This window comes from Protopterus annectens, chromosome 2.part0, assembly GCF_019279795.1.
Source record: "Protopterus annectens isolate FY-2018-M chromosome 2.part0, PAN1.0, whole genome shotgun sequence".
NCBI classification, from domain to species: Eukaryota; Metazoa; Chordata; order Ceratodontiformes; family Protopteridae; genus Protopterus; species Protopterus annectens.
Window position 1 is genome coordinate 1,100,084,466 of NC_056728.1, and position 12,981 is coordinate 1,100,097,446.

A 12,981-nucleotide genomic window follows, 5' to 3' on the forward strand; every position below is an offset into this window, starting at 1 on the left:
TAAATATCATAACACTTTGCCATATAGCAATATCATTCATGATTTTACAATGTAGTACAGTAATTGTGCATTTTACCAGGTATTGTTTTTTTATTGTAGCTTTACTCATAATACATTGCATGACTAGCATATATATAAATATACACACACACACACATATATATATATATGTATATATTTAAGAACACAGATACATGTATACACATATACGGTATATGTCTGTGTGTGTGTATATGTATAAAATCCTTCCTTCACGCTCTGAATAACAGATGTCTTTCCCTTTACCTGTCTGTCTCTCTTAACTGGTATAAATGTGAGTACAATAGGGTTCAGATACATGTAAATGTGCTTATTATTTCTTTTTAGAAGTCCACATCTTTCACAGAAAGAGCATGACTGGTTCTGAACTGCTTACCCTAAACTTTCTTCTGCTTGGAAGAACCCAAAGTGGAAAAAGTGCCATGGCAAACTGCCTGCTAGGCAGCTATGAACTAGAAAGTAAGCTTTCTGCTAGTAGTGTCACTCAGGAGTGCAAACTTCAAACAGCCTGCCTGTCAAACTTCTGTCGTAGGAATGGGAGTCAGCTGAACCTGCGTATCAATGTAATGGATACTCCAGGGTGTCCACACCCCACAATTACCAAGGAACGTTTGAAGCAAACTGTTAACACAGCACTTCAGCAGCATTTTCATCATGGTCTTCATATGGCACTGCTTGTGATGAGAGGAGATGTTCCATTCTGTGAAGAGGACTGCCAGGTCATTCAGTTTATAAAGGTATTACAAAATGCATGTTTTCTTTACTTTCTGTAGAGACCAGAAACTAAATATTTACAAGGAACTCTTTAAGTGTTGCTGGGTCTTATAGTTACAGTTCATAGGTTCATAGGTTCATACTAGGCTATCTGCCCTAGGGCATTTATAAGCCTAGCCAGAGTGTGTTTGGCTTTTGCCACCCATTTTAAATTAATTTTGCTATGCCCTTTTTCGAGGTTAGTATACTGTGCCTCTGTCTAACAGTGACACAGAAGTGATACCCGGGGTAAACGTACGATCTCCCATCCACTCATCAAGATTCCTCTTGAAGAGAGTCAATGAGGGACCCTGCCTAACTTGGACTGGGATTTTATTCCAGAGTGAAGGGAGCCTCTGGGTTATGAATCTGTCCCTCCAGCATGTCCTATTTATTTCAGTGCTGAGGTTCAAGTCTCTTGAGCGCGTAGCTCGATGGGATTTGGATTTTCTGAGGTGCAGCATGTCCATTAATTCCGGGTTGGACATGGCTTTATACGTCAGGCACAGATTGCCTCTGAGCAGGCGGTATGCCACTGAGTAGAGCTGGAGTTTCTTTTACAGGGTAGCATATAGCATCTGTTTGAGCCCTTTGATCCTCTTGGTGAGGTACTTTTGGGGTCTTTCCAGTTGCTGCTGGTGTCTGGTAAGATACATCCCAAAAGGGGCATTGTACTCAATTATGGGCCTGATGAGGCATGAATAAAGAGGCACGACGACCTCCCCTGATCTAGATATGAATCCCTTCATGATTAGGTGGGCTATATAAAATGTTTTTCTAACTACTTTGGCCATGTGGTTGTCAAATGAGAGATTGCTATCAACTTGGGTCCCCAGGTCCCTAATTACTTCTTCGGTACTTAATGGATTACCACCTATGTGGTAATTTGTGTGCACTTTGCTTTTGCCAAAGGGGATGACTATACACTTTTTGACATTTAGCTTGAGGCCATGGCTCTGGCACCAGTTGTCTGTTTCTATGAGGCCCTTTTGGAGGATGCTTGTGTCAGCTGTTGAGTCGATTATGGCGCCCAGTTTGCAGTCATCTGAGAACTTGGTCAGCCACAGTCCTTCCGTGTTGGCCTGTACCTCCGAGAAATATATACCGAACAAGAGAGGTCCCAGGACTGAGCCTTGTGGGATGCCACTTGTAACTGGTTTGGAGTCTGACATGGCTCCAGCAATTCTAACCATGTGGGTTCTGTCCTTGAGCCAGTTTGCAACCCATCTAGTGACAGGGGGGTTTATATTTAAGCTGGTGAGCTTATCTATAATGCCCGAGTGGGGTATTGTATCGAAGGCTTTTGCGAGGTCCAAGTAGGTTGTGTGGATCACCTTCCCCTTGTCAATGGCCTTGGTGACTGTCTCAAAGAATTTGACCAGGTTTAAGAGGCAGGATCTGCCCTTAACAAAGCCAAACTGGGTAGGATCCAGTGTCTGTAGGTCCCCAATATCTTTATTTATGAGGTCCATGATGATCCTTTCCATAGCTTTGCAGACCAAGCTAGTCAGGCTTATGGGGCGATAGTTTCCAGGATCCGTTGAGGCACCACTTTTGTGGAGAGGGACCACTGTTGCTGTACGCCACTCTTTGGGTACATATCCTGTAGTAAGGCTGAGATTGAACAGTAGTTTTATGTTTGGGTTTAGCTCTTCTTGGAGTTCATGTAGGACGCAGCCCGGGACACCGTCTGGTCCCATTGATGCTGTGTTTTTTGCTCTGGAGAGGGCGGCTCTTACCTGAGCATCTGAGATGTCAGGGGGGCAGCACTCTGCTGGGATAGATATTTGCCCTTTTGGTGGGGGGGGGGGGGAGAAGTTTGCGCTAAACCTGTCAGCTAGGATGTTGGCAATGTCTGTGGGTTTGGTGTATTTTTTGTCATTTTGGACTAATTCTGAGCATATCTGGGAATTCCCACCCAGGTTCCTAACATAACTAAAGAAAGCCTTGTGATTATCCTTAGTGTCCTGTGCAATTTTTCTCTCTAGGCTGGCCTTCCCTTTTTGGGATTTTGCTCTATCATGTAGTAGCTTCCTCCTTCTATTGTATAGTTTGTTTATGGCTGGGGTCCACCAGACAGGACGTCTGCCTTTGGAGGATTGGGTCTTGGTTTTATTTGGGATTGCATGATCCATGCATTCCTGAAGGTGTTCATAGAAAGCATTTATAAAGGATTCTGCGGTCTGGGCCATATTTTCTACAGGCCCGGGGGCGTTGAAGGATTCCACCTCGGTTTTGACGAGTGTGAAATTTGCTTTAGAGAAGTTTTTCACTGTGGTTTTCTGGGCAGGGGGTGGGGTCGGGATGTGAATATCCAGTGAGATTAGTTTATGGTCTGATCTTACCAGTGAGGGATACACTTCTGGTCTGGAGCATAGAGTCCCCATGTTGGTGATGATTAGGTCCAGTATGTTTTCCCCTACTGTGGAAGTGGTAACAAGTTGTTCCATAGCATTTGAGTTTATAAATTCTAGGAACCTTTGGGCTAGGGTGCTGGAGCTAGAGCAATGCTCCCAGTCTATGTTTGGGTAGTTGAAGTCCCCCAATATAATGGTGTTTGGAGAGGCCTTCATATTTTCCAATGTTCTCAGTTGTAGAAAGGATGGAGGCCACTGAAGGTCACTTACTGTGTAACTTCAACCATCTCACTTAAAGACGCTATGCCCTTAGGGCCATTAAATGTGGCACAAGTAAGACTCCCCCCTGAAAAATCAGACCTTTTTCTCTCCATGAACAAATAAATCTGACAGTAAAAAAGTGCATACCTTCTAGGTATTCTACACAGGGCTTGATACTTCCCCACCTTCTCCTCCTCCAGAAGCAAGCTGATAACTTTACACCTATTTTCCAGGCAATTCCTTGGCTGTATTTTTTACACTTTCATTGTATTTGCATTCTCAGCTACACCACAGCATATTACAAAACAGCACGACTCATCTTTAAGTCACAACACCATCACACCATTACAATATAACCAAGTTGTTAGACTTGGCACCTTTCAAGCACAAACTCAACTACTGTCTGTTAATAATGCAATTAATGCCCTGCATCTTAAGCTATCCTCAGCAGGTCGTTATTTTTATTAATATAAAACCACTCTAGAGCTCTAAGATTAAGGGAACAAAACCTCATTACACAGACTAGAACTACCAATTCCCATGCAGATCCCCTATTTAGGAACTCAGTGTGACATTCTTGGAATGTGTTTCCTCCCAAGCTTAGAGTCACCACCAGCCTAACCAAGTTAAAAAAAAGGTTCCTTACTTGACAGGGCTGACATACTGTACACATAATATAGATATGCCAAACAACATAAATGTACAACACACTTGATGGGACTGACTGTGCAACACAGTAATATAACAATGTCAATCACTTTGTTATATATAAAGAAAAAAAATATTTTCACTTAGAAAGGAAATAACTGACAGAGCACCTGGCACAACTATTCTTAAGACTACGGGAATCTTGTTTATGACTGTAAATGTTATTTATTGTAATGAAATTGTGACTGGCTTGTATTTCATGTCTGCTAAGCAGTGTGAAACTTGTTTACTGTGAACAATTTACAAATGTCTCTTTAATACTTTAGCTGTTGTACTGCAGTACTTATTTACTGTTGAGCTTTTCTCTGTAGGTTTCCACAGAAACTGGACCTCAGTCTGGTTGGAAATTCCCATTAATCGAAACATAAATGAATAGATAGATAATATTATCTTGTAATAGTTATACAAGACAGAGAAAGGCAGATGTGTTTTCATTTCCTGATCTGATTTTAAATTCATTTTAACAGTCTGTATCTGCTTTAGCTAAGGTCTTTAAGCCTGTATTAGTAATTCTAGTAAGCCTATATTAGTAACTTTTGATTTGTGCTACATTTCTGTGACCTTACTTTAATAATTTGTAAATACTTGTATTATTTCTGGAGCTTTTCTCTGGTCTCCACTGAAAATGGGCCCATGACTCAGCTGGACTAACCCGGTTAATGAATGTCAATAAACAAATAAATAATTCCAATACGCAGTTGCACTGCATTTTTGCTGTTTTAAGTGGTCTAATTGTTATTAATAAGCCCTGATTTCATTCTTATGTACTGAGTGTTATGTCAGGCTAGTTCAGGACTTGACTTTGCATTGAGACAGCTCCAGGCCAGTCACCTCATAAGCTAAGGGTCTAATTGCTTTTTCCCCCTCCTACCCATCCTGTTGTAATTGTGTTCTTAAACCCAGTTATCTGTTGTTGCCTGCCCCTTATGATAATTAAACAATATAATTCCTTCCCTCTCTCCATTCATTGGCTGTTGAAAATAGACCCATAAATATAATTTTGCAAAGTTTCTTCCCTTAAATTACTCACCAAGCTGAAAGACCTTTAATATTTTTTTTATATTGAGTGTACTAATACTGCTTGCACTGATTTTAGTATCAAATTACTGTTTTTTTTTTTTACTTTAATTAGTTTACCATTTCTTGCTGGTGGCAGAAGAAGCTTTCCAGGCTAGTTGCTTTGTATTGAAATGTAAATAGATAGTAGCAAGTCCCCCCAAACATTATTCTAAAACCGGCACCATGTAGTTATAGCTATCCCTGCCCAGAGTCATTCATGTCTGTCTTAAGGACCAGCACTTCCTCAAAACTTCTCTAGCCAGCATGATTGTGATGGATATTTTGAGACAGTGTAAGACTTGTATCATGCTGTCTGATGATCATCTATTACTCAAGTATAATCCAGTGGGTGACAGATGTACGTGTATAATATCCTTGGAGGCAAAAATCTCACACACAGTAAATTCAGACACCAAAATGTCATGAACTGTTTCAAGCTAGATGAAACGGTTATAGTACGAAGAAAAAAGGTACATTTCCATGTTAACATTGAAAAGCCTGCACACACATTATGCAAAGAAATTGTTTTTATGATCCTAGGACAAATAATACCTATTTTTTGAACACATATGCTGATTGTAATACTCAAGATGTTGTCTATATTGCTAAGTGCCAACAATGTACTGCATATTATGTGGGTAAAACTAATTGTAGGCTTAAAGATAGGATTTTTAAACATTTATCTGATATAAGGTTAGGAAAGAACAGAATGCATTGTATAAACATATAACATTGCACAAAGATCATGTGTTTGCATTTATGGTTACTTTTGTTGTAAATAAAAGCCAATGAATGGGGGACTTAAAAAATGAAAACTGCATATAAGAAGATGCAATGGATCCTTAGACTGGGAGCCGATAAAGCTCCAGGTGTGAATGATGTGGTCCCTTTAAAAAACAGCTTTGGTAAAAAGGAGGGTAAATTATTGATTCTGATTGGATATTATGTGTTATAAATGTTACGATGTATTTTATCAAGTTTATCATCTGATGAAGGGATTTACCCAAAAGCGCTTATGATATTGTTTTATTTGTTGTTTTATTAAAGTGTACTTATTTTATCTTCAGCGTGGTAGTGGCTGCCTTACTTCTTGAACTGCTTGTATTTGGATTTTTAGGCAGCACTTTTGGTGGAGCAGGCCATTACTTATTTTTTATTTTGGCTACATATCTCTACAGGTGGCTTCGGCACCACCACAGGTAAAACAGACATCCACCACATTCTGGACACAACTTGTCAGCATTGCCTGCATAACTCCTGCACTACACACTGCTACTGCACCTCTGTTACTGGTGCAGTAGTACCCACCAAGAGTAGTACTGCAGGTAGCAATTTTGTCTGACAGGGCTGGTGGAGGGGTCTCAGTGCCAAAATCAGAAGAATAGAAAAGGGAAAAGATCCTGAGGCAAGCTGCAAAATTGATGCTATATCCAGTAATGACCCAGGGAACTGAGACAGGAGACATGATGACAGTTCTGAGGGTGAGGACTATATTCTCACTATGCTTAAGCTGGATACAAATATGCCTCCAATGTACTGCACCTGTCCCTAGTCATGAGGTACCCCATCCTTTTGTGTCCATCAGCATGCCTGTCTGTCTTGTATGCCCTGTAAGTCTGTCACTGCTATGTATTCTACCCTACCCACCTGACCATCTTTTCCCAACAGTCCTCTCTCTACAAAAAAATGGAAAAAACTGGGCACCTGCACCACAAAAAATGACATCCCTTACATAGCTCTCCACTTTATTTATGTGTCTTCTTGACACAATTGATTTGGTTCAACTGGCCATTCAACATTATTCTGTTGTCATTCAGTGGCCCAGATGTGGATGAAGTAAGTTCTTGTGTGATGTGTTAAGATAGTTAACATGTCTGCAGATTGCTTTTTTTATGTCAAGGATTCGATTCCAGAAGTCTGTCAAAGTATTATTTAATATTATTTTATACTACTATTATGTGTCTGACTACAAGCATCTTTACTTCTCTCAAACTACAACATTTCATGATCCAGGGAAGAAAAAGAAAAGCATATAGAACAGCATTTTAACAGTGGTGCACTAAAGCATTTCTGAACATGTTCCAGCCCCAAAGGGAGACTTATTAACCCAGCATTATTGTGCTTATGTCTCAATCATTTTTCTGCTCACTGACCCCTACTTGCTTTCTATTACAAACACTTTATTGTACAGAGCATGATTACTTATAAGGAATAACCTAAGAGTAACACACCACAAAGATAGTTAGAAATATCCCACAAACAAACTAACTCTGTGTGTCTTTCTCCTTGTCTCCACCCCCCCCCCCCCTTATGTCTCATCACTTTTTTAGGCTGCAAGACATGATTTTACAAACAAACAATAGTTCCGCATTGTTCCTTCAGCTGGGAAAATATGAAGGAGAACTGGTGGGCTGGATGTTTCAGGAACAATACCAATTAAAGCTATCATTATTTTAAGTACATAACTTATGTGTTTATAATGTTCTCCATACGGAATTTTACAGTTGTCATTACTGTGATGAAGTCTAATGCCTATAATATTCCTTGCTTCAGTAAGCTGTCACTGTCCTTTCAATTGCGTGATTTTAACTTTGTGAAGTAAAACTTCCTATGCAGTGTGATGTACAGACTGATTTTTGCATACTGTCAAGGTTTCTAATCCAGAAGTATGTCAAAGTTTTATTGCCTGTTTTTTATGACTATTTTGTGTGTAACTATTGCATAGGTACGTTATTAAACTCACCATTATTCTGCTTCTGTCTTACTCTGCTTGCTCCCTGTTGTGAACACTTTGTTGTAAAGAGGATGGCAGAATATTGATGGTGTCAAACATGAGTAACACACAGCAAAGATGGCTCATAAGCAGAAATGGTTTCTGTCTGTCTTCCTCTCCTCCTCTCATTCTCTTTAGCCCCTTCTGTATTATCAGTCTGTGTCTTCAGCATTTGCATGATGTCTGGCACTGAGGAGCAATACTAGCGGATGGTAAATGGCACTTCACTTCTTATGGCAAAAACTGGTCAGTTTCTGCCTTAGGACACACTATTACTGTTACGTTTGTGCAAATATGCTTGCCTGCTTTACTATAGCACATAGAATAAAAGTAATAAAGTGTGATACAGTTACTCTTACATATCCATTAGGCTGCTGGATATACAGTAAGGGATGTTGCAGTTAATATAAGTATGATGAAAGCTAATGCCTACATTCTCCATTACTTCAGCAATTCAGTGTCTCTTAAAATGTGTCATTTTAATTTACTAAAGTATGAGTTCCTAAGTGTTGAGATGAGATAATCCTCCAGTCTGTACACTTTTATTTTATACTGTCAAGGGTTCAAATCCAGAAGCATGTCATTCAATTAAGTAAAGTTTTTCTGTGTTAATGGTCTGTGTGCAACTGTGTGCTACATGTGTTATTAACATGCTACTTCCCCGTGTCCTCATCAGGTTTCCAATCTCCTACTCCTTCTTGATCCATACTGGAAACACTTTATTGTACGGAGTAAAACCTTGAAAGTGTGCAGATTTTCAAAGGATATATACATTTCTACATTGTAATTTGTGGTATTCTTCACAAAATGTTTGATTGTTGAGAATTGAAGAAGCTAGTAATACCATATATTTGATTTTCAGACTTTATATCAGTCAGAAATTGCATGAAAACAGAAAATCTATTATTATTGTAGCAACTTTACAAGTTTATAAGAACATTATTTAAAAATTGTCCGTTACGTGTTTCTCCCCAGCATTTGCACAATGCCTGGTGTTCAGCAGCACCTGCAAATTATGGGAAATGACAGTGCACAGCTTATGGAAAATCTGGCACTGAGCAGCACCTTAACTTAATGGAAATGGCAGTACATAGCTTATGGAACATCTGGCACTGAGCAGCACCTGTAACTTATTGGAAATGGCAGTACATAGCTTATGGCAAAATCTGGCACTGTGCAGCACCTGTAACTTAAGTGAAATGGCAGTACACAGCTTATGGAAAATTTGGCACTGAGCAGCACCTGTAACTTATGGGAAATGGCAGTACATAGTTTATGGCAAAATCTGGCACTGTGCAGCACCTGTAACTTAAGTGAAATGGCAGTACACAGCTTATGGAAAATTTGGCACTGAGCAGCACCTGTAACTTATGGGAAATGGCAGTACAAAGCTTATGGAAAATCTGGCCCTGAGCAGCACCTGTAACTTATGGGACATGGCAGTACACAGCTTATGGAAAATCTGGTCCTGAGCAGTATGTGTAACTTATGGGAAATGGCAGTACAAAGCTTATGGAAAATCTGGTCCTGAGCAGCACCTGTAACTTAATGGAAATGGCAGTACATAGCTTATGGAAAAATCTGGCACTGAGCAGTATGTGTAACTTATGGGAAATGGCAGTGCAAAGCTTATGGAAAATCTGGCACTGAGCAGCACCTGTAATTTATGGGAAATGGCAGTACAAAGCTTATGGAAAATCTGGTCCTGAGCAGCACCTGTAACTTAATGGAAATGGCAGTACATAGCTTATGGAAAAATCTGGCACTGAGCAGTATGTGTAACTTATGGGAAATGGCAGTACAAAGCTTATGGAAAATCTGGCACTGAGCAGCACCTGTAATTTATGGGAAATGGCAGTACAAAGCTTATGGAAAATCTGGCACTGTGCAGCACCTGTAACTTATAGGATATGGCAGTACACAGCTTATGGAAAAATCTGGCACTGAGCAGCACCTGTAACTTAATGGAAATGGCAGTACATAGCTTATGGAAAAATCTGGCACTGAGCAGTATGTGTAACTTATGGGAAATGGCAGTACACAGCTTATGGAAAATCTGGCACTGAGCAGCACCTGTAATTTAATGGAAATGGCAGTACACAGCTTATGGAAAAATCTGGCACTGAGCAGTATGTGTAACGTATGGGAAATGGCAGTACACAGCTTATGGAAAATCTGGCACTGAGCAGCACCTGTAACTTACAGGATATGGCAGTACACAGTTATGGAAAATCTGGCACTGAGTAGCACCTGTAATTTATGGGAAATGGCAGTACAAAGCTTATGGAAAATCTGGCACTGAGCAGCACCTGTAACTTAAGTGAAATGGCAGTACAAAGCTTATGGAAAATCTGGCACTGAGCAGCACCTGTAACTTAAGTGAAATGGCAGTACAAAGCTTATGGAAAATCTGGTACTGAGCAGCACCTGTAACTTATAGGATATGGCAGTACACAGCTTATGGAAAAATCTGGCACTGAGCAGCACCTGTAACTTAATGGAAATGGCAGTACATAGCTTATGGAAAAATCTGGCACTGAGCAGTATGTGTAACTTATGGGAAATGGCAGTACAAAGCTTATGGAAAATCTGGTCCTGAGCAGCACCTGTAATTTAATGGAAATGGCAGCACACAGCTTATGGAAAAATCTGGCACTGAGCAGTATGTGTAACGTATGGGAAATGGCAGTACACAGCTTATGGAAAATCTGGCACTGAGCAGCACCTGTAACTTATGGGAAATGGCAGTACACAGCTTATGGAAAATCTGGCCCTGAGCAGCACCTGTAACTTAAGTGAAATGGCAGTACAAAGCTTATGGAAAATCTGGCCCTGAGCAGCACCTGTAACTTATGGGAAATGGCAGTACAAAGCTTATGGAAAATCTGGCCCTGAGCAGCACCTGTAACTTATGGGAAATGGCAGTACAAAGCTTATGGAAAATCTGGCCCTGAGCAGCACCTGTAACTTATGGGAAATGGCAGTGCACAGCTTATGGAAAATCTGGTACTGAGCAGCACCTGTAACTTATGGGAAATGGCAGTACACAGCTTATGGAAAATCTGGCCCTGAGCAGCACCTGTAACTTATGGGAAATGGCAGTACACAGCTTATGGAAAATCTGGCCCTGAGCAGCACCTGTAACTTATGGGAAATGGCAGTACAAAGCTTATGGAAAATCTGGCCCTGAGCAGCACCTGTAACTTATGGGAAATGGCAGTACAAAGCTTATGGCAAAATCTGGCACTGAGCAGCACCTGTAACTTAAGTGAAATGGCAGTACAAAGCTTATGGAAAATCTGGCCCTGAGCAGCACCTGTAACTTATGGGAAATGGCAGTACAAAGCTTATGGAAAATCTGGCCCTGAGCAGCACCTGTAACTTATGGGAAATGGCAGTACAAAGCTTATGGAAAATCTGGTACTGAGCAGCACCTGTAACTTATGGGAAATGGCAGCACACAGTTATGGAGAATCGGGCACTGAGCAGCACCTGTAACTTATGGGAAATGGCAGTACACAGCTTATGGAAAATCTGGCACTGAGCAGCACCTGTAACTTATGGGAAATGGCAGTACACAGCTTATGGAAAATCTGGCACTGAGCAGCACCTGTAACTTATGGGAAATGGCAGGACACAGCTTATGGAAAATCTGGTACTGAGCAGCACCTGTAACTTATGGGAAATGGCAGCACACAGCTTATGGCAAAATCTGGCACTGAGCAGCACCTGTAACTTATGGGAAATGGCAGCACACAGTTATGGAAAATCTGGTACTGAGTAGCACCTGTAACTTATGGGAAATGGCAGGACACAGCTTATGGCACTGAGCAGCACCTTTAACTTATGGGAAGTGGCAGTGCACAGCTTATGGAAAATCTGGCAATGAACAGCACCTGTAACTTATGGGAAATGGCAGGACACAGCTTATGGAAAATCTGGTACTGAGCAGCACCTGTAACTTATGGGAAATGGCAGCACACAGCTTATGGCAAAATCTGGCACTGAGCAGCACCTGTAACTTATGGGAAATGGCAGCACACAGTTATGGAAAATCTGGTACTGAGTAGCACCTGTAACTTATGGGAAATGGCAGGACACAGCTTATGGCACTGAGCAGCACCTTTAACTTATGGGAAGTGGCAGTGCACAGCTTATGGAAAATCTGGCACTGAGCATCACCTGTAACTTAATGAAAATGGCAGTACAAAGCTTATGGAAAATCTGGCACTGAGCAGTACCTGTAACTTATGGGAACTGGCAGTACACAGTTATGGAAAATCTGGCACTGAGCAGCACCTGTAACTTATGGGAAATGGCAGCACACAGTTATGGAAAATCTGGTACTGAGCAGCACCTGTAACTTATGGGAAATGGAAGTGCATAGCTTATGGCAAAATCTGGCACTGTGCAGCACCTGTAACTTAAGTGAAATGGCAGTACACAGCTTATGGAAAATCTGGCCCTGAGCAGCACCTGTAACTTAATGGAAATGGCAGTACAAAGCTTATGGAAGCATCTGGCACTGAGCAGTACCTGTAACTTATGGGAAATGGCAGTACACAGCTTATGGAAAATCTGGCACTGAGCAGCACCTGTAACTTAAGTGAAATGGCAGTACAAAGCTTATGGAAAATCTAGCACTGAGCAGCACCTGTAACTTATAGGATATGGCAGTACACAGTTATGGAGAATCGGGCACTGAGCAACACCGTAATTTATGGGAAATGGCAGTACAAAGCTTATGGAAAATCTGGTACTGAGCAGCACCTGTAACTTATGGGAAATGGCAGTGCATAGCTTATGGCACTGAGCAGCACCTGTAACTTATGGGAAATGGCAGTACACAGCTTATGGAAAATCTGGCACTGAGCAGCACCTATAACTTAAGTGAAATGGCAGTACAAAGCTTATGGAAAATCTGGCACTGAGCAGCACCTATAACTTAAGTGAAATGGCAGTACAAAGCTTATGGCAAAATCTGGCACTGTGCAGCACCTGTAACTTAAGTGAAATGGCAGTACACAGCTT

The 12,981-nt window shown here is 41.0% G+C and overlaps 1 protein-coding gene across 1 annotated transcript in view; it reads left to right on the forward strand.

Annotated features, from left to right (window-relative positions):
- Positions 1-376: 376 nt before the first annotated feature.
- The window catches only part of GIMD1 (GIMAP family P-loop NTPase domain containing 1), a 167,497-nt gene continuing 154,892 nt past the window's right edge, over positions 377-12,981 (forward strand). The window contains exon 1 of the mRNA XM_044061296.1: positions 377-776. Coding sequence (XP_043917231.1) covers positions 393-776 — 384 coding nt within the window. The 5' untranslated portion in view covers positions 377-392. The remainder of the gene's footprint in view (positions 777-12,981) is intronic.